The sequence below is a fragment of the Polyergus mexicanus genome, unplaced genomic scaffold (assembly GCF_030449975.1).
Source record: "Polyergus mexicanus isolate NDT 795.1 unplaced genomic scaffold, iyPolMexi1.0 SCAF_23, whole genome shotgun sequence".
NCBI classification, from domain to species: domain Eukaryota; kingdom Metazoa; phylum Arthropoda; class Insecta; order Hymenoptera; family Formicidae; genus Polyergus; species Polyergus mexicanus.
Window position 1 is genome coordinate 5,288,785 of NW_027223343.1, and position 22,548 is coordinate 5,311,332.

The 22,548-nt window shown below is 33.7% G+C and overlaps 2 protein-coding genes across 9 annotated transcripts; one reads left to right on the forward strand and one right to left on the reverse strand.

The window, feature by feature from the left end:
- Nucleotides 1-334: 334 nt before the first annotated feature.
- Srrm234 (Serine-arginine repetitive matrix 2/3/4) lies at nucleotides 335-18,618 on the forward strand. 6 transcript variants are annotated; one of them, XM_070312806.1, is made up of 10 exons: nucleotides 335-507; nucleotides 1,363-1,604; nucleotides 2,157-2,261; nucleotides 8,086-8,418; nucleotides 10,759-10,878; nucleotides 11,128-11,206; nucleotides 12,566-12,621; nucleotides 12,788-14,791; nucleotides 14,903-15,076; nucleotides 16,972-18,618. In XM_070312806.1, exons 2-10 carry the CDS (start codon nucleotides 1,375-1,377, stop codon nucleotides 17,111-17,113), a joined length of 3,243 nt encoding a protein of 1,080 aa, XP_070168907.1. In that variant the 5' UTR covers nucleotides 335-507; nucleotides 1,363-1,374; the 3' UTR covers nucleotides 17,114-18,618. The 6 variants fall into 6 exon arrangements, with proteins under 6 accessions (XP_070168907.1, XP_070168913.1, XP_070168908.1 ...); XM_070312812.1 differs by lacking the exon at nucleotides 16,972-18,618 and adding an exon at nucleotides 15,486-16,645; XM_070312807.1 differs by lacking the exon at nucleotides 335-507 and adding an exon at nucleotides 776-880.
- A 985-nt stretch (nucleotides 18,619-19,603) lies between these two features.
- On the reverse strand, nucleotides 19,604-22,493 carry LOC138942540 (peroxisomal membrane protein 2). 3 transcript variants are annotated; one of them, XM_070312825.1, is made up of 6 exons: nucleotides 22,034-22,301; nucleotides 21,689-21,781; nucleotides 21,459-21,606; nucleotides 21,103-21,222; nucleotides 20,642-20,773; nucleotides 19,604-20,164 (listed from the first exon to the last, which is right to left on the reverse strand). In XM_070312825.1, exons 1-5 carry the CDS (start codon nucleotides 22,129-22,131, stop codon nucleotides 20,687-20,689), a joined length of 546 nt encoding a protein of 181 aa, XP_070168926.1. In that variant the 5' UTR covers nucleotides 22,132-22,301; the 3' UTR covers nucleotides 19,604-20,164; nucleotides 20,642-20,686. The 3 variants fall into 3 exon arrangements, with proteins under 3 accessions (XP_070168926.1, XP_070168927.1, XP_070168925.1); XM_070312826.1 differs by lacking the exon at nucleotides 19,604-20,164 and adding an exon at nucleotides 22,409-22,493 and having other exon boundaries at nucleotides 20,478-20,773; nucleotides 22,034-22,174; XM_070312824.1 differs by lacking the exon at nucleotides 19,604-20,164 and having other exon boundaries at nucleotides 20,479-20,773; nucleotides 22,034-22,300.
- Nucleotides 22,494-22,548: the final 55 nt, after the last annotated feature.

Consider the following 22,548-nt stretch of genomic DNA (forward strand, 5'->3'; position numbering starts at 1 on the left):
ATAATCTATCAGAAATAAATCTAAAGTAATCTGTCAGAAATAAATCTAAAATAATAAATAATAATAAATAATATTTAAAAATCACTGATCTTTCCAGCAAGAAAACATAGATAGATACAATGTCACAGAATTGACTATTAAATACAGAATTTTTAAAAAGATCTAAATTTTTCTATTTGACAACTAATCGTATGATTTTATATTTATGTGTATTTCTTGCTAGAAAGCTGCTCCCAAATTTTCCTATCGAACATCGTACATCGATGAAAGAGACTAGGGGAAAGACTAGGGAAATTTCGTTTCGCGATGTTACTCCGAAAAGAGCCGAGAATCACCGAGGTGAGAACCGAACGGTAAATCGCAACGGTCCGGAAACTTCCCGCATAGTTCTCGCGAATTATTTTTCCGCGTTTCGTTCTCGCGGTATATTGTCGCATCGGCGAGTCGACGAGCCAGGGGTTTTCGGCTCTTCGAGTTCTCCGAGACGTCTTCGGCGAGAGCGGACAGGTGGGTAAAGTAAACCGAACGAGCGGCCTCGTTCGAACGATCAGCGATATTTGCGCAGCGCGACCGGATCGATAATTGATTACCGTTTGCATCTACTCTAACCTAGGTTCCTCGAATACGCGCTGGATTATTAAATGTCTCTATATACACACACGCATATATATGTATATCTACACACACATATATACGTACGTATATATATATATATATATATATATATATATATATATTATTGAGTGACTCGATATCGCGATAAACGACGTCGTTCAACGCGAATGGCCAATTCGCTGACATAATTTAATCACCGAGACACTAGAACGGAACTGTACGATTGGATAGGTTGTCGCTTTTCTTTCACAATCGAAGCACAGTGGTATGTGCATAACAATTATTGGCAACTTACCTATAAGCGAAAGATCGCTCTATATAGACCTCCAAAATTTTGCAGATATAAACTGATTCGTAAAATGATCAATGTATAATTAATGATCACGCGATTTGATATTCATGAATATATAATGACTGTTTCCGGGTTAAATTTCTATACCTATTCCTATTCAAATTAGATTCGTACACTGTCATGGTTCTACAGCTTTGTCGTTTGGCATTAAGCATTTGATCAGTGAGATTTCTACATTAAAGTTTACATATTGTTATTGGCAATGTTGTAATCCATGTAATCCAGACAGTTGCGATTAATATAAGAAATCGTGTAGATGCAACAAGCGAATAATATTTTTATGAAACCAAATGCTTTTAGAGCGTTAAATAATTTGCATGTGTGCGCAACTTGATATATAACTTTATTAAATGTTTGTGATTAATGTTTCAACTGGAGTTTTGTTTGATTTACAGGATTGAGACGAGATGTACAATGGCATCGGACTTCAAACTCCACGCGGTTCTGGAACTAACGGACATGTTCAGAGAAATTGGGCAATTGTGCGTAAGAACAAAGATAAGGTTACTTACAAGACAGAAGATGCAAAAATCGACCAGTTGAATAAGCAGCCGAATAAAGAAATTCTAGATCATGTCAGAAAGAGAAAGGTCGAAGTCAAGTGCGCCGAGCTGGCTGACATTTTGGAGGACCAAGGGTAAATATTTATAAATTGAATATTTGGTTTTATAGTCTCAATAGTTTTAATTTTAAGATCTCTATAAATTAACGTTTTGAGTAATATTAAGAAAACTCTTTAATTATTTTTTAAATATAAATATATTAATATTGGAAATTTCTGTAATAATCAATAATCATTAATACATAAAACTTTTTATCAGAGACTGTTGTAGATAAATATATCACCTTTAAACTAAGCATTGAAGCCAAAGATAGATAAAGCCAATCCTATTAGTTTACAATCTAATTTAAGTCTGAAAGAAGGTAACTATATATATGTATTTGATAATATATACATGTATGTGTATATATATATATATATATTCAAAATAGAGAATATATATAATTTATAAAAAATATGTTTATGTTTGTTTATATAAAAAATAAATATACATATGATGTGTGTGTGTATGTATGTGTTAATTTTTAATGACAGGTCATAGTCAAGATAGTTAATGCTTAATTTGAATATAGAATAAATTAATTAGAAATGGATATAATCTAGCCTCTTTTTTTATGTGAATTTCAGATTTACGAGTGAGGAGATAAACAACAAGGTGGAGTCCTACAGATCATTGTTAATGGGGAGCGATATCAAATCATCCACTCCACAGGATGAATTTGGCCGTATTAAGTAAGTGCATTTGTTATCTAATCTTCTCTTTTTAATTTTTTTGTTAAACTTGCGAGAAATTTAGCGATGTTATAGAATAAATGGGAATAATTTATGCAAAATGCAATATAACATCCAAAATAAATTAAAATTAATTAGAGTATAATCAAAAGTTAATAATAATTAGGTGAAATAAATTAAAATTGGAATAGACATAATTATTTTGTAGAAATTAGATAGGAACAATATAACGTTTAATTACTTCAAATATACAAGAATGAGTATAATTTTACATTTGAAATAAATTTGGATGAATTTAATGATATACAAAGTTTAACACGATAATAGATGTAATAGCTTGATTTATAATTAGAAAACAGATTGGCTAATAAAATGCGATATTATTTCATGAAAGTGCATGAAATTTTCTAGAGGAAGAATTTTCCTTTTTTTTTTCTTATTGATCTGTCTTGGCTGTCGGCCAAATCCAGGATAATCCCGACGGCGCGGATGCTATATGAAACGTTATATATAATACAAAGAGCGTCTGAGCTTCCCGAGATCTTAGGAACATATTTTCGTCGCAGCTTTATTTGATCCTGCGCTAAAGCAAAACTTTCGCAGACGCAATATTGGATCGCGAAAAAATATATTTTACGATAAATCTATATATTCTTCGTGCAAATCATTCTTGGAGAAATATTCGAAAAATATATGTCTGAAATATTCTTGTTGTTTTCGTAAAAATAATTTTCCTACGCAGTTGTTTTATATTATATTAAATTATAATAATTAATTATGATAATTATCTTGATTACGTTATGTATATAACGTATAAATCCTAATTGAATAAAAATTAAGAATATATTTAATACACAGAAAATTATTGATAAGTTTAGGACTGTAGAAAAAGAATAGAGATTTAATGAATATACAGATGCATTTAAGAATTAAATATTTTGAATATATGCACAGAAGTTGTTATATGTATTCAGAAAGAAATGCTATAGTTTTCAAAAACAAAAGATAACTATTTTATAAGAAAATAAGATAATAAAAAAAAACATCTTTTCTTTTTCTTTTTCAATTTTTTGTACATACCTTATATTTTATCAAAATGTATCATTGTTTTTATCGAAAATATTAATTAAGAACAGAAAAAGAAGGAATAATTACTATTTTTTATTGAATTGATTTTATTGTATTAATTAATTGTTAATCGGGATGCTAATATCTTTTTTGAATTAATTCAATTATTTTCATATATATTTATTATTACGTATATATTTTTACACGAAAATGCGCGTGTTTTTTTGCAAGGGGATACAATCGATTTGCTACAGAGATTAACAGCAGTTTTTTCAAAGATACGCTTGACACGAGTCATTCTCTTGACTAGTATGTTAATTTAAATGCTGCTTTAATTTAAAACTCTTTCTAGCGAACTGAGAAATCGAAAAATGCGAGTGTGAGAAGATTTCCAGACAAATTTTAGCTTAAATGATACATGAAACATCGCGAAAGGGCGGGGACGTATTGCATTCCTCTCTTGCCAGGGGAGATCGGGGGTAAGTATACTCGTGATATCGACGTACCCCATAGCGCCGGCGCCAGAAGGGAAAGATGCATCGAGAGCGAGTGTATTCGCGGTGGAGGAGGATGAGAAAAGGGAGCGGGAGCGAGGGAACGGCGCAGCATCTCTCGCTTGGTCTCCGACTTCTCTTCAGTGCGAGGATGGACTGACGCACCCAGCGGACGCGTCGTCCTGGTGTGTCGTCGACCGATGGTGCATCGAGAGTCAGATTAATTTTGGGGGTGACACCCCATCGGGGAGGGACATGTGACGCGCGATGTGATTCGCGAACAAATCACAAAAGTCTTCCATTAGCATTTAATTAATAGCGCGGCTATTCCGCTCTTCTAGATCCTAAGCGCTAAGTTTCAAGTTAGAATATATATATATATATATATATATTTCGCGAAAATATTAGATATAGAGATATAGAGCATAAGTCTAGCTTCTTAACGTCTCATGGGAGCAAACGGCCATTTCACGCCTTTCATTTAAATACACGAAGAGAATATTGCGTATAGTGGAAGTTACAATCGAACGAGGCAATCTCTGAAGAAGATGACGCATTTTATTCGAATAAATCATAATGCACAGATACGTATGAAAAATATCGGCTATTAAATATCAATCGAATGATGAGTGAGTGAGAAGAAATCTGAGAAATAATATATTTCATCAAACGAACTGTAATGATATATGTGTGAAAAATATCAGATATATCGAGTATTAATCGATCTTGAGTGAAAAGAAAGCTGCAGAGAAATTTATTATTGATCATCACACGTCTTACTAAATCCTAATACAAAAATATGTGGAAAATATGAAATATTGTACATTTAAATATTAAATATTTTTTGCAAAGAAAATTATTAAACGAATTATAGTGAGAAGAAAGATGAACATTTTGCATATATATATAAATATAATCCTGGAATATAAACTTTTAAAATGTACAACGAGATATATATGGAATAGGAATAATCTCTTATCATCTTAATTGAAAAGAAGAGAAGATAAAAATATAAGAAAAATTTATATCAAGAAAAAAGAAGAGAGAAATAAAAGTTTAATTTATCAACATTTCACTTGAGAAGAAATTTTTTATTCTCGCATAAGAATTTTATGAAGAATATATCACGTCTTCCATTACTAATAAATTTTTATTTCATCAGGAACATGAAAGAGAGAGATGCAGATGGAGAATATTAAATCTTCCTAATCTTCAAGTATCCTCTCCACTTAGAAAAAATTCGAAAAACTTTTTCTACAAAATCCATGTGTCTCCAAGTCGTCGACGACTAACGTGTCGACGATACATCACTAAGAAAAACATCCTGCTTCGTCCTTGTAAAGAGACGAAGAGCACGACGATAATGATGTGCCTGTGATCTGAAGTCTTCCTGAACTCCATTAAAATGCATAGAGCAACTTTGCCGATACAAATATACATATTGGAAAAATATATTCTTCCACAATATATATCATATAAAATAAGAAGAGGAAGATTTAGCAAGTAAGGTGAATAATAATAAAATAATGCATCGTGTATAATATAACATATGAATAATTTTATATATATATATTATTATTATTTCTGACAAAAGAAAGCAAACGTGAGTAATGTAAAAACAATCGATGAGAGACGATGGAAGAGTATTGAAATAAAATGTAACAACGTAAGAAAAGAGAGGAACTTGCCATTCATCGTCACCGGATGATTGTTCCAACTAGAAAAGCTGGGACAGTGGATACAAAAGGCGCGGCGGTAGTTGGAGTGGGAGAGGGTTATTACCTTCCCCTGTAATCTTCTCCATTCCACCCCTTCCAGTTCCCTCGTGAAGGGATTGAGCCATTTGCGCAACGTGGGCCAACCGACGGAGCTTCTCAAGCTTCTCTTCAATTAGCAGCCTAATTATCTTATCGAGATTATTCACCATCCAATTGTCCTTATTTTAAAAATAAATAGAATAGATTGAGCACGAAGAATCGATCCTCCAAGAGGGTTCATAAAGAACCCGAAGATAAATTGCGGCAGATTATCCGTAACAAGTCTATATAAATCATCCAATGATTATACTGTATCATTGAAGGATCTTAAAAAAATAGAACCACAGAGGCTAGGCTTGAAATTAAGATTTGTATAAAATTAAGATGATAAGAATCCGGGAAGAGGATTTTTGAAAGCTTGAAACGGTTATTGAAAGTGACGTTTCAAGCTAAATTTCTTCAGGAAGGTTCTCTCGACAAAAAAGATCTCGGAGAAGAGTTAATCCTCGTTCGGATCATCGAGGAATGACGATGTCGGCGACGGTGTCACCGGCAAAACCCGCGCGCGGACGCGGTCCGGCTGACGGCCGGGCCTTCTTCGAGACACTCTGGCGCGGCGGCAACTTCCTGTTGGACCGGCAAAAGGTTTTGTCGAGACGCTCGCGCAAACGGAAGTTGCATAACGCGGCGGGCAATAACGGCGGAAAAAGGAAGCACCAGCAGCAGCAATTGCTGCAGTTCCAACGTCAGCACTGTTGTTGCTGCCAGCGCATTCAGCTGCACCTGCTCGCCGGACGGCGAAGCAACGTGCGCTCCGTCGTCAGGTGAATCTCCTTTGTCGGCTTTCAGCTCAATCCTTTGATTCAATCATTTATGTCTTATCTGTTCGATCTTTCATCGCAATAATCGGCGTATTATAGCGATAAAGACATATCTCAATCAATTGTCATCTATTAGTTATCGCAATTTATATATGAAGTAGATAGTAAAATGAAGAAAAATTTTTTGCTTGTTTTTTATTTTGTTAAAAATATAAAAGAAATATATTTTTCTTATACATATATATACATAAGAAAATAATTTTTATAATTTACGTTTTAGTTTAGATTCTAATGTATAGTCATAGGATTGAACTGAACATTATATTCAATATTATTAAATCATCGCTTTTTATCTATATATAAATTTGTGTGTGTAATTTCTCCTATTAGAAATATTTTATGTCGATACAAATTTTTCAATATCGAAAATATCGATTGCGCTGATTGAAAAGGGGGGAATAATTTTATTATCCTTCGGGAAAAAACGAGATAAAACGAGCTCATAATCACGAACTAGCTTTACGTGAAATTTTCTTTAATAGAATTGTAATTTAAATCTTAGTTTTCTAAAGATATAGAATTTTCTCAATTATATATATATAATTTTATATTATTATATATAAAAAATTTTTAAAAACTATTGTATTTTGAGAATTCTACATATTTATATTGTAAACTGAATATAATTTTATATATATACATATATACATATACATGTATACAATATATATATATATATATATATATATAGCTCTCTTTGATTTACTCTTCGTTCGTTCGACGATTGACTTCGGCACCGGGTCGAGAGTGATTCCGTTGTACGGCGTAAAGGGGATGCCAGAAAAGAGAACAGCTGGATTGTATTGATCCACCGTGTTTCGGCGGCATGCGTGTAAGCGCGCAGGGGTGGCTCTCGCTCCCTTCTGGTTAAGCCCCGGTTCGCCGCTTTTCACCTCCGCAGGAAAAGTGGAGAGAGAAAGAGAGAAGGCGATTCCCGCTTGCCATTCTAACCGCCCTGTAGTATGTTATGTCATTAGCGTCGCGACGCTCGTTTTAAGAACGACGCCGTTGTTCTCCATATACAGGGTGTTGCCGCGAGATTGAAACACATCTCCCGCCACCGTCTCATCGCTCCGAAGGAGCGATCCTCGCCCGACGAGGATGACGGTGAAGATCTCAACGCGGTACGCGATATCTCGATCATATCTATCCTTCCTCGGTTCTCGTGAATCATCAACGCGAGTGCGTCGCCCGGATTATCCTGAATCTCTATTATCTATAAAAATAGTACAGTGGCTTTAATATTTCGTGGGGAACGGGAAATGGATAATTTATAAAGTTATTTCGATTTATTTGCGTCCATAAAGATTATTCAATTTATTTGCATTTACGTTCCTGTGCACTTTGATTTATTCGACACTTGAAGAGACAGGTATAATTTTATGGAGCGCGACTAAAAAATCATTTAAAAAAAGAAAAGTTATCTGTAAAAATACGACACAGTTTGTAATATTTTGGAAATGTAACAATTATATCAAAATATATGAAATTTTATTATTATGTATTATGTATTTTTATTATATTGTATACTTTTATAATTTATTGTGACACAAAGCTTATGCAAATAGCAATATCATTTATTATTCATAAACGATATAACTAACGAGAGCTTTTGGTCTTTCAGCGTACGGGAGACACACCAGATCGCCGAGGCGCAGCAGGAGAAGAACGCGAAGCTGCGGGAGGCATTCGGCATCTCCAAGTACTTCGTGGAGGGCAGTAGCCTAGACCCGGAGCGGCGCGCGCGCGAGGCGGAGGCACGAGCCGCCGCGGCCGCTGCGAATAAGGTCTACGAGCTGGTGCGCACGCCGAGCCCGGCGCCACCGCCGCCGCAGCCGCCTCCGCTGCCACCGGACACGACCTCCGTCGCAGTCGGCGCGGAGAAGAAGAAGCGAAAGCGTTCCGGCAGCACGAGCACGAAAAAGAAGAAGAACAAGAAGCATAAAGCGCGGGAAAGGTATAGCAAACGTAAACGGTGCGCGTACGGCTCCATGGAGGCTGGATTCGATTCTACGTGTGATTCCTTACTTATTATCTTTTCTTTTTTCTCTCTCTATCTCTATCTCTCTATTTTTCTCTCGTTTCCGTTTTAAGTATCGGTTTCAAGATGCGAATCGAGGCTCCAAGACCGCACAGTCGATCTTCCCCAGTCATACCCGTCCGGAAAACTCCAGAAAAGAGAAAAAAGAAAACGACCAGAATCCGAGTAGAAAATCTCCTTTCTTTCTCTCTCTCTCTCTCTCTCTTTCTCTTTTTATCTATCTCTCTCTTTTCCTATAATCAGTTAATCGAGATTTTACAAACGCTCGTTCTATCTCTCTTTCTCTTGTTTATTTTTTTTACGCGCGTTAATTGCAATACTCTAAAAATACAGATAAAAAATACAAAAACTGTAAATTCATGACTCACCACCTACTGTCTCATATCCCGTACACCTTTCTCTGTTTCAAACAGAACTGAGGAGGACTGAGTGCCTACCCAGTAGGCGCAGTAGGTAAGTGTGGTCGTCGCGAATTAATTTGCAAAAACAAAAAAAAAGAAACACACTCTTCGAAAGAAAGTTTAACGTCATTTCACGAAAAGAACGCGATTACGGCGATATTGATAGGATTTTCTCTGGGAATCTTTCGCGATTACATATCCCTCAACAAATGTTTGCTACGTTTCGTTTTCTCGTACAAACCAGAGTCGTATAAGTAAGAATTATATCTAAATTATTCTCAGTAAAAACTCTTTACATTAAAAATATAATTTTGTTGTGTAATCCTTTTTTAATCTATAAATAATTTTTGTAGAATATGGTATATATACAAGAGAGAATTAGAATATTATATTAAATTTAGAGAATATTTGGAAACGCTGATAATTATAGTAAGATGTTCAACGTATAAATTTTGTAAATCCGAAAATTTTAAAGAAAAAATATATATTCGTTTATATACGAAAATATTGTATATACAAAGAAGAATTGAATTTTTAATCACAAATCTTTATAACTCGTTTAATTTTTAAAGTATGCTTGGTTACGACCCTGGTTACATGCAATTTTAACAAAAAAATAATTTTATGACGATCATTTTAGTGATTTGTATAAATTCAATATACATTAAAATATATGTATATCATATATATTTTTTAAATTTAACAAATATTGCGGGCAAACATTTGCCAGGGTAAAGTAAAGTAATAAAAAACACGGGTAATCGCAGAGTAAACGCAAAAGAAAATCAAGAAAATTAACAAGTAGAAGAAATTACGCACAAAAAGAAAAGATTAAACGAAAATCATACATTTCTATCTCTTTGTTGTTGTTTATCGATGAAGCTTGTTGTTAATGTCATCTCTCTATTTTTTTCTGACAAGTCCGTCCCTATCGATGGTTATCAAGGTAATACTAATCCCATATTTATATCAATAATCCTCATATTATGTATTATATATTATATATTTCGTATACTTATCTTCCGTTGAAATCTTCGTTGAAAGATGTGGTTTTTCCCAATTGTAGTATGAGATTTCGAAAACTCTTCGATAAGCGAAATCTCTGACAAAACCAAATCTTTCAAAACAAGCGTAGTCGGTTTGTTAGCTATAGCCGCGTTATATTGTATAACATTACGCAATATTGTGAACATCTCACGCATTATATATATTTCTCTCGTTATTACATTCGCTGTCGAAATTAATGCTGCGATGTGCGATACACTTACTCCAATCTCACTTACAGAATATTTCCAAAATACTCGAACGAACTTCACAAACGCAAAGGAGGAGGAGTTTATATCAGTGTGTGCAAACGTTACATCTATTGATGTAAACTTCCTTTTTATTTCAATGCGAGATATTTTTAATTTGCTTACACATATTTTGGAAATATTCTACATAAATATAGTGTATCGCGCATTTGCTACAAAGAATTGAACTTTTATTTTGAAATCGAGTCAAGAAAAAGGGAAACTAAATGGATAAAGAAAAATTAAATTTTTGCTCTTTCAGGCAATATATTTTTGAATTTATCGCGAGAATTTATAATTTTTAAAGTGGGTAGAGCTTGCGCATATTATTATAACGTATGTTGATATATCGGTAGAACGGAACATCAGTTTTCACATACACAGATACGTTGTGTACTACAGAGCTTTCTTTATATATTGTCAGCACAAAGGTATGCACACTTGTCGACAGGAAGACGCCCACTGCAAGATCTATATAAGACTAAATATTGTTTGATAAAAAAAAAACAAATTCTAGCCGCCACGAGATTCTTCTAACAATTATTTAATCTCCGCTTTCATAGGTCCGAAAGTCCGGCCGTCAAGTCCGGCAAGAAGAAAGAGAAGAAAAAAAAGAAGGAGAAGAAGCACAAGAAGACCGAAGTCACGTCATCAGATTCCAGCGAAAATTCCGACGATAGCAAGTAAGTTGACGATCAACTTAATTGTGAATCGCGATAATATAATAATTTTTTATATTAATTGGAATACTTTTCATTCTTTGTTGAACATATTTCTCGAAATATTATTAATAAGTCAATGTTATTAATACAAATTTTGATATGATAAAAAGAAAGATGTTGAGCGCAATTAAGGCACATAGTTACTAATAAAAATTAATTATAAAAACGTATGAGAGATGTAATGAAAGCAAATAATAAATATGTGTGTAGCTCGTCCGAGGCTGAATCGAAGAAGAGGAAGAAGAAAAAAAAGAAAAAGCTCAAAGTCGGGGGAAAGGACAAGCATGAGGTACGCACAAGGCTTCGAAGAAAGCCAAACGTAAATTATTATCTTTCCGTCTCTTCTATCTTTCTCTCTCTCTCTCTCTCTCTCTCTCTCTCTCTCTCTCTCTTTCTCTCTCTCTAGATATATATTTATATATACTTCGGCACGTGAAAGAGTAGGTGCATGACAACGTCTCTCTAATTTATGTTCGTTTCTCCGAAATTTGTTAATCGATCGATCTTGGGTGATCATTATTATTATTATTGTTATTCGAGCTCTCTTAAGTTTGTCACTGCCTCGGAAACAGTAGCATGATCATCTCCCCGGTTCGCTTGTTGGTTTACGTAAAAACGATTTTTCACTTAATTTTCACCCAGTTTTTTTTGACAGTTCATTATTTCAAAGTATAAATCTCAGTATTGTTTGTAATTATTCAGCGCCATTTGACAGGAGACATTCCCTGAGTGAGTACCAGATATGCCGCTATTCAATGTAATTTCTAATTTTGTGGGTTCATATGTATACTCGTGTACTCTTTTTCGAGTTTTACCGAATTTTATTGTCGTGTGTAAGAGCCTCTCTATTTCTCTCACTCGTTGTATGTCGAGCACTATATTACACGCTAATTATAGAAGATCAATCTCGGAGACTGCTTATTCTTAAACGAAGGATTGGAAAGTATTCTTGACAAAAGATTATTGTAATTACAAAAAAAAAAAGGAAAAAAAGAATAGTAAAATAAGAAAAATTTTGTATCTTTATATATATCTCTCAATTTTTTATGCGTGCCCTGGAAAAACATCGCAACTTAAGATTTTTGTTTCTCTCGGATTAATTCGTATTAATTAATTTTTTTTATGTATACAGATGTCTCTTTATTTTATACTAAATTAAATTTTAAGATAATTATAATATAATAATTAAAATATATTACAACATTATTATATCACTTTATGTGGATTAACTTGCAAAAGTCATGTACATATATGAATTATATATATATTATTATATTAATATAATTAATATCTTCTCTTTCTTTTTCTCTCTTTCATAATATACTTTAGTTTTTAGTTTATCCATATTAAAAATATTAAAAATAATTTATTTTTTGAGTTGTCTTTTTCCAGGTATATGTATATAAAAGTATATACATATATATAACGAATAAGCTAATACTTTGGTTATTTTATCTATAATCTACATCGTTATCGATGATAACGATTAGAAATCCCGAAAGAAGCAGACTCCGAAAAAGTTCTTTAAATACATTGTTCCTTTTTCTGTTATATTTTTTTTCATTGTTCTCTTGACGAATGCATGATTGATGTTCACCGATTGGAAACAATAAACAATATTGATCCTTTTGATTGAATCTTCTTATAGAAAAAGAAGAGTTCAACTAAACAGAAACGCCAATCATCCGAAAGCTCCACGGATAGGTACGTTGCTATATTGCTTCATTTTTTTTTTTTTTAATTTTTACATATATGTATATTATTGATTTTTATTTTACTTGGCAAATAATTGGTAAATATTTTCGTAATGCTTATTTGCTTGAATCGTTTTTTTTTTTTTAATTTCTTATTTGATATGGATCGATTACAGCTCTGTGGAAAAACCGAAAAAGAAACATGAGAAAAATATTGCGGTGGACAAGGCGTCTAAAAACGAGATTTCCGAAAATGTTGCGATTTCTTCTCGAGAACCTCCTTCTCGATCGACCCGATCGCCGAAACGTGCAGACCGAACAATATCTCGAAATGAGACCCCACCGTTGCCGCCATCATCTACTAAATCAAAGAAAGACTCTCCGACAAAGAAAAGCACAGCGGAGAAACGGGATAAGTCACCAGTCAGCCACAACAGAAGTTCCCCGCCATTGCACAAACGACACAGATCATCCTCTAGAAACAGGGGCGATAGAGGAGGAGGAGGAGGAGGAGGAGGAGGAGGAGGAAGATCTCCTAGGAGGTATTCGAGATCGCGTCGCGCGAGTCCGTCTCCCAAACGAAGATGGGGATATTCGAGATCGCCCAGGAGGCACAGTAGATACTCCGCATCCAGGAGCAGAAGCCGCTCCAGGTACGATCGTTACGGATCTTCCCGCAGGAGGCCCACATCACCCTCGACGAGACGTAGAGAGGCCGATTCTCGACGTAGATCGCGTTCAGCGAGACGACATCAACGTCGATGGTCCCGATCACGATCCACCTTGAGCTATTCGCCAGTGAGAAAGAATCCAGAGCGTTACAGGGACATCCTGGAAGACCGAAAGCAACGGCAGGATCAGAAGAGGAAAACAAAGAGCAATAAGATGAAGTCGCGTTCGACATCGCGAAGCAGAAGAACACAACAAATAGCGGTCGCGCCTAGGGTGAGTCTGAGATCGTCGAGCGAGGATGAAGCTGATCTAGCGGACGACGAACAACCCGGCAAACGGCAGCAACAACAGCAAGAAGAAGACGAAGAGAGGACGAGAATTATAGAACTAAACACTTTAAAACGATTGCAGAGCGGTTTAGCAGCGAAGGCGCGGGAGACGCTAGAAAAAAAGGTAATCACTCCCGTAAAGATCAAGATCGAGAGGCGAGAAGACAGTGTGTTAGATATCGCTCTGCCGAATGAACCGCCAAAAATCATCGCGCCAATTCGAGATAGATCCGAGGAACCAGTACAGCAGGCTCTTCCGATTATTCAATCGCCTGTATCCAGCAGGTCGCCCTCGCCAGCTTTACCTCTTACCCGCGAGGAGGCAGCGATTAAAATTAGATCGCCGAGCGAGTCACCACCGCCATTGCCCTTACCTCAGCAATCCAGTGCAGAGAAGGTTGATTCCGCACCTTCTGGCAGCGTGAAGATCAAAATGAATCGTCGATCATCGAGATCGCCAAATTTCTCCGGCAAGAAAGACTTGACGCCGATCGCGTCGTCAAGAAAAGAGCAAGTATCCAAGAGTAAATCGTCTTCTCGTTCTCCCGTGCCGACGATTATATCCAGAGAGGAAAACACAACGATGAAACTGCGTTCGCCAAGCGAATCACCGCCGCCATTGCCGAGCGTTTCACTAGCTAGATCAAATCAGCGCTCGAGGACGCCAAAGAAAAGCAAATCCTATTCTAGATCGGCGTCGAGATCGTGCACGAGGTCACCGTCCGTGAATAAAGCGAGGTCTTCCAGATCTCCGTTCGGAGACAAGAAATCGCGATCCCGTTCACGGGGCAAAAAATCGGCCTCGCCCGATCGGCGACGATCGATTTCTAGATCAGTCTCTAGGACGAAAAAATCGTCACCCAAAGAGAGAACTAAACGCTCATCCCGATCGAGGTCTTCCTCGACGGAATCGAAGCGTACAAGTGCGTCGAGATCGCCCTCGAGATTCAAGAAATCCGCTTCGCGATCCAGAAGCAGAAATCGATCATTATCAAAAAGAAGATCCCGCAGCCGCTCCTCTGTGTCAAAGAACTCTAGGAGCAGATCGTTATCGCAGAAGAGGTCGCGCAGCCGTTCGTTGTCCAAGAAGTCCAAGAGTCGCTCGCGATCGGCGTCGAGAACATCCAGGGATAAGGAGAAACGCAGCCGTACAAGGAGCAGTTCGCGTTCTTCCGTTCGGTAAGCCTGGTATTTAGCTAGCAATATATGTGACGAGTACTCGTTAATAAAATTATTTAAATTTATAAAAACGGGACTACTAAATAATCAGTAAATCTTTTCTTTCTTCAGCTCGAGACATAGTCGAAGCAGAAGCTTTTCCAGCTCGTCAAGATCGTCGAGCAGCGCCTCCAGTCGATCGTCTCGTTCTAGCTCGAGTAGTTCTGCCTCCACTAGATCACGCTCACCGTCTATACCCAGACGTCACGGTTCGCCCAGCTTCCTCGACAGACGGCGCATCACAAGGTAGGTATTGCAAGCGCAACATCATTATTGTCGTGGTAGTTTTATATACATTTACCACGCACTCTACATGCGCGCGCACGCGCGTGCACTGAGCTCGTGAGTCTATCACAGTAATCGTAGATTTTAATTTGTCACTGTATCAATTGTACACTTTTTTTAATTTACGTTTTTCAATTTTCCTTTATTAAAATATTTTTATTATAGTTAAAATTGTTATACATTATGGTATTATTATCTTATTATAATCATGAAAAGAAGAAGTGCTACTAAAATAGTTTTTCAAGAAAAATTATTCAAAGAATAGTGAAGAAAAGATAATCTGACAAAATTCTTTTTCAACGAAAGACGGTCACGTTGGTCTCGATTTCGGTTTTCGATATGCTAATATTGTATTTATTGTGTCCTACAGGGACAGATCGAGGGACAGACATAGAAGATAGAGTTATGGCTTCGCACAGCATACATATATATATATATATATATATATATATACATATATACAGCAATAAGAAAAGTCTGAATATAGACTTTACATATAAATGATTAATACTTTGACCGTCAGGGATCGATTAATAATATCCTAAGTATTATTTAAACGCGATACGTACCTAATAACATTTTCCTTCACTTCATACAGTTGTAGATTTTTTTAATGCGAAGTAATTAATGCATCGGAATTAATGCTCTTTGCCACCATCTGGGCAATCGATATGCGTATCGTTGGAGTGTAAACATTTGGTGTGAATGAAAATGTTCGTACGATCAAAATGGCCCTGCATTGGTCAAAGTGTTAAATTAAACGACGCGATAATATAATTGATGGATATAATTATAATATGCCGATAAAGATATTTAATCGAAGTTGACAAATTTATTTGACAAATGTAATAGTGTGAAAGCGTAAAAACTTTTATGTAAACTATGACCAAATATTATCGCAACCGTATAATTAATAATCGTAATTATTCACAATCTCGCTCGTAGAATATTAACTTAGCTTATAGTTGATCTTTCATTTCGCGTACTTCTAGATTTTTCATTTGTAAGATTTTTTTTTCCCTTTCTTTATCCCTTCTCCCCTCCCTTCGTCTTTCTCTTAATCAATTCACTCGTAGCTCGATCTACGAATATATCGTATGTAGATTATAGCATGCGTGTATGTTTTAAATATTGTAAATTGAATTGTTTTTACACAGTAGGAGAGAGATAGGATCCCTTTTATTTTATTATCAATCGCAAAATAAAAGATCTATCAACAGATGAACTTTTTTTTTCTCCGTTATAATTTCTCAATTATAAGTTTCTTAGTTTTTTGTTATATTTTTACGGTTTCCGAGTGTTTCTCGTCCTGCTGAATTCTTCAGAGAAACATTTCGCAGACACAGGTGAGTTATTACATTTTTATTTTGAAGGACACCTCCTTGCCTCCTATTTCTTTATAGCTTGCTTAATTAATTTTTGTCACGCTGCATGTAAGCATTCTAATATCTGTTTTACTTCTTACAATGATAACCGAATTTTTATCTACATATAGATTAATCGACATAATTAATAAGTGTTATCTCTAATAATTGACCATCATTGCGTGTTACTAATTATCATGATTATTAAAAGTACTTGAACTTACATTATTAAATTGTAAATTTGTATTAAGTATCTAATAATCTTTTATTATATTTTATATATATCATCATAACCATAATTATTGATTTTATTATAATTATTTATAACTATTATCGTTGCCATTCGTAATTAACTTGATTCTCTCTAACACGCAGGACAATATAATATTTTTCTATCCCTCGCTCTTTCAAGATTAACATCTGTATTTTCAAATAACACAGCTTTCCTTTTACAGAGAGATTGCAATGTACTAACATATGTTTTCGTTTTAGTGCGAGGAAACGTCCAATTCCGTATCATCGACCCACACCGACGCCACCCTCATCGCCGAGTAGCAGCAGGCATAGCAATTGCTCCAGTACGCGTCATCGATCTAGTTGTTCCGCGAGTCGCAGTTCGTCTTACACGCGTTAAGATACGCGTTGTATAAATTCCTGATCTCGGAAGCCGATATTCCTCCTCATACACTGGACTCGGAACGGCGTAATCCTGATCTTTTACGACCTGACTCGGAACCATCGAGTTTTTTTCGCTAATTAATTCTCGAATGGTATTAATTTAAATATGAAAATGCTGAGTTTCGTATGGAAGGGGTCGAAAAATATTCTAGAAGAAGAGTTAAGGGTCTGTTAGATTTTTTTTCTGCAACGACAGATCGCATCAGGTGTCCCGAAACGCAGGCACATGTAATTACTTTTTGCGAAACTCTGAAAATCAATTTTTATTGATTAATCGTTCTTTTTCTCTCTGGTATTATTCGAATGGCATGTTATTTAATGGATTTATTTTCACGTGTTTAATAGAGAGGAATTAATTTTTGAATGGAAACGTCATCCCGAGCATAGTGCATAAGTATGAATCTGCGTTGCATTTATTCATTTTTTCTTACAACACAAAGTATCATTCAACTGACTTTCCATTCATAACAAAATGGTTGCAAACGTCGGTATATTCTTCGTCGTATTGATATCGTCTACTTAGATGATCTTTCTATCGGGAAAAATATTGACATTTCTCGATCATTTGCTATTTATTTCAGAATTTTCATTTTCGAGCGCGTTATAATTTTACGATCATCTAGTTTAATATTAACAAAATATCGTGGAGGAAATTGAATATCAATGTAGATTTTAATGTATTATACTCTCTCTCTCTCCCCTTCTATTTAAACAAACTCGTATTAAAATGGTGCAGCAGCTTTGTCTAATCTTCTAATAATTTTCTCTAGAGAAGATTTTTAATTTAAAGTAAAGAGATTCAAAACAAACATACAGAATATGCAAGATAACAGGATATTTTAATAACAAATACGAAAATTCTCTTTCTTTTTCTTTAAAATGAAGTTTTTGTATAATATTCGCCTCTCAATCTTTAAAAATGTAAAATTCTATTTAAAGTTTTTGGCGAATCGCTTTCAAATTATACTAGTCACATAATTCGCTCACTTTTATGTAAATGTGAATAATAGCAAAGAAAGATCTTTAGTGTAGCGTCTTTTGCTAGTCATTTGTGTGTAATATTTTGATATATAGTTTAGCGATCATTCAAGTATTTATTTGTGCAATTGTTTTTCAAATGACGCTACAACACAAACTCTTAAACTTCGTCAACGAATCTCGTGGATCAAGACCTCTTTAGATTATCTATAATTCGCGACAAAATTCGAGATAGAATTCTATTTATAAATTTTATGTATCGTGTTATGCAGAAAATACTTGAACACGTAAAATACATATAAATGAAAATATATATCAGGATATCTGTTAAAACATGTGATCTATGTAAAATTAGAAATAAAATTCTGTCTTGATTGTTATCGCGAATTATAGACCGTTTAAAAGGGCCTTTAAAATTTTATGTATTCATAATTTATTTAGTGCAATGTTACTCTTTTTTTTTTTTTTTTTTTTTTTTTTTTTTTTTTTTTTTTTTTTACATAGACAAATTCTTTCGGAAAATTTTTCTGAAACAATTCGAGTCCTTTGCGTGATATCTATAGGCCATATCGAACCCTTAAGGGTCATATTTGACCTATTATTCTTTTTCTATTACAGTTTCAATGCATATTTTGTTTCACTTTTCTCATTCTTACATTTTTTATCTGCAGATTTACAATTTTAGTTGATATATATAAGATTTATAAAAAATGGTCTCTAAATGACTCTCTACAATGCTCTCTAAAAATAATTTATTAATAAATATTTGCACGAATTTGATGGCCTCCTGGACATAATGAAAAGATTTCAAGAAACACACAAACATGCAAAGAACAATTCCAAACACGCAAAGGATTAATATATCCTAGCTCAATAATATGTATAATATATCAAATTTATTTATTTATTTAATTATTTTATAAAATCTCTTAGTTTTAGCGACCGTGGTATGTAATACTGAGGTCTCCTTTTACACGCGATATTCGCAATTTGAAAAAAATACTCTAGTCATAGGAAGATGTTGTTTCCGGAGCCTGTAATTGAGGCCAGGCAGCAGCGTACCAAAAAGACAATTAGAACTACTAGTCTCGACGTGCGATTACGCGAAGTTAAGTCTCGAAGATATATGTATAGGGTTATAAAAAAAGATCTCCATACTCTTGGAAAGTCTACGTCGCGTTTACAATTAGATAGAAAAACTATATATAGCGCTAGTTCTCACACTCATAAACGACTGATTCCTTTTTAACGAAGAATCTCTTCGATCATTGATATTGGGTCATATTATACATATGAAATGTTGGAAATTCGGAATATGTGTGACTTTATGAAAATTATTCTCAATTTGTAATTCTTTCTATACTCTTAAATCTTTTCTTAAGATAATTTTATATTCTAAGGAATGCAAAAGATATCTCAAAAATCTTTTCGATTACATACATTTTACTTTTGTTTTCTTAAATTATTGATTGAAAATTGTTCACGTATGTAAAATGAACATTTCATATGCCTAATGGCCTAATAACTATTCGATCAGCTGTTAAACTCCGTATTATAGCGTAGTGTTCTTCGTTATTTGAATATAGTTTCGCCAGTACGACGATTGTGTGATCGTTCCTTCCTTATTCATTTTCAAATATGCAGCAAAGTGTGGGAAAAATTCGCAAACAACATTTGTCATACATTTTGCAATTATTTATAAATATTTTCAAAATGATAAAGTCTCTATGCTATTTGTGGATGTATTGAAAAATGATGTGCGAAGAAATTAATTTCAAAACTCAAATCACATATTCAGAGCAGAGAACTCTGATCTCACAAGTTCATCATCTTGTTGAGAGGAACTCAATGTGGCTTTTGTGAATCCGATGTCTGTATCTGCTTATGATTTACAGCCATCGAATGTTACTGTCTCGTTAAAATGAAAGAAATTCGGATATTATATCTGTAATATACTCTGTATTGTTGTTGTGTGATTAAATCGAAAATCTTAAACACATACATGCCATATTTTGTTGTTGAAAACTTCCTAAAAGATTGTAAAATGCGATTATACAATTGATATATCATGACTGACAATATAGATAAAATTAAAAATATTCATAAAAATGATAAATAAATGTCGATATATATCATTAAGTTTGAAAATATATCAGTGAGATATGACATTCCAGTATTAGAAAAAGGAAGAATAATAATGTAATTGATAAAAAATATAATTTTAAAAAAGGAAAATTATGTAATAAAAGTAAATTACTATATATAAATAAAAAAACAGTTGACATGTAAATCTTTATATTTTTTATTTGTATATATATTCTCTTGTATCTATCAATACATCTATATAATTGCAAAAAAATATTAGTTACGCTTATGAATGTAGATCATGCAGATCAATATATTCTATACACTTTTTAGATAAACATTAACAAATTCTAACTGGAATGTATTATGTTTGCTGTACATATAAAAACAGTACATCACTATATCTTTTGCATGTACTTACTATATAAAAATATCTATAACAATAATTGCGATAGATTGTATTCTTTTACTTCTCTTTTGAAGCTTTCGCTCTCTTATTTGCGAGATAAATAATCCACGCGAAACCGACGAGATTTACCATTAAAACCCTCAACTAGAAAATTAAATAAAACAATTAATAATTCCTTATATTTTTAGTGTTTTTAACATAAATTTTATAAACAATTTCAATATTATAGAAGAAAGGTTAATATAAATAATAAGAAATAAATAAAGAGTGCATAGAGAAAAGATTTTCAGTAATATAAGTATAAATACTTTCATAAAAAAATTAATTCACAAGCTTCTATAAATAGAAAAAAATTACTAATTAAAAATAAAAAATAATTAAAGTTTAATTATAAAAAAGAAATCTGATATAAAAATAAAAGAATGTCAAAAAGTATTGTGATAGAATAATATATGAATACAGAATAACATTACCATTGACGGAACATATTTTATATTGATATATTGGAACAGCGTCAAGTATTTCAAATTATCCCTCAATGTTGGCAAATATAATTTCTGCATTTGAATAATCGCCGCTCGATGTGAATTACCCTGCAAATAGATCACTATTTAGCATTAAAATGTAAACTAATTAATTAAGTTTATAAGTTTTTGTTAAATCAAGTGTTGTCTATAATAATTATTTAATCCATTACATTTGCTGTAGACTTTAATTTACTATAGAACCATTATTTAATTACAACTATAAAATTTTTTGTTAAGATTATTTACAACAGTATAAAATGTGAAAATTTGTAAAAACAGCTATCAGTCTATGATCTTTATACCTCAAAAATGGAAAGCATGTAGAGCGTAAATGCCAGGTAACATGGTGTATAAAGGAGTCTTTCTATCAATAATATTCCCAGAGGATGTTTCACAAGTAATGGCACAAATGTGTAAAAATAATGAGGCACTGGTCCTCCAAAGAACAGACTACAAGAATATTTGTGCATGAAAATATACTTTTGAATTCTTAAAATCTGCTTCATTAGAAATATAAACATCTATAGTCTACCCAAACAGAGCAAAAGTCAGGACACTGTCTTCATTAAGCTGCCTGCCGGACAATTTCTGAGATACTATATTCCCAAGGGCTGCAATAATGCAACTGAAAATAATACAAATATATTTATTAATACGAATAAATACATGTATTAATAAATGTTTAATATATTGAAAGGCACGTTTTTTAAAATATACATCACAAGTGTATATAGTTAAACATTGTCATCAGAATTTGTTATCAAATTGTATATATCAGAAGTATATAATTAAAAATTATAATTGCCAATTATAATAATGCATATATTAATTATGTATATATTATATAATCAATGAGATTCTGCTGCCTTGGTTTTACCTAGTTATAGCTTTTGTTTTCAGGGGACTGACGTAAAGCCGCTGTAAATAAGCACCAAGGAGATTGTAAATGATATTGGCTGGCTTGGAAAGCGACATTTTCTCGAATCAGGTGTCTTCTATCCTCGATCTGGACTTGAATCTAACAGAAGCGATTCGTACGATGATTTCGAAAATTGATTCGAATACGATATATACACCAAAGTGCAAAGTGCACACTGTTTACTTTTTGCGATTAATCGTTAATAATAAGTTGGTTCTAAAAGAGTGGATGACGCACATATCTTTGACAAAAATTGGATTTTATTTTATATATATTAAGTAATTATATTCTGATTTCTTTATATAAAGGATACACAGTAAATATAAAACATACGGTAGGTGATATAGATCTAGATAACATTCCAGAAAATTTGCGAGAAGCATGTAATGGCTTCTCTTTGGTACAACGTGACATAACCTGTATGCAGACTAAAATAATCGTAAACAATTATAATGCATATTATCATAATAGTA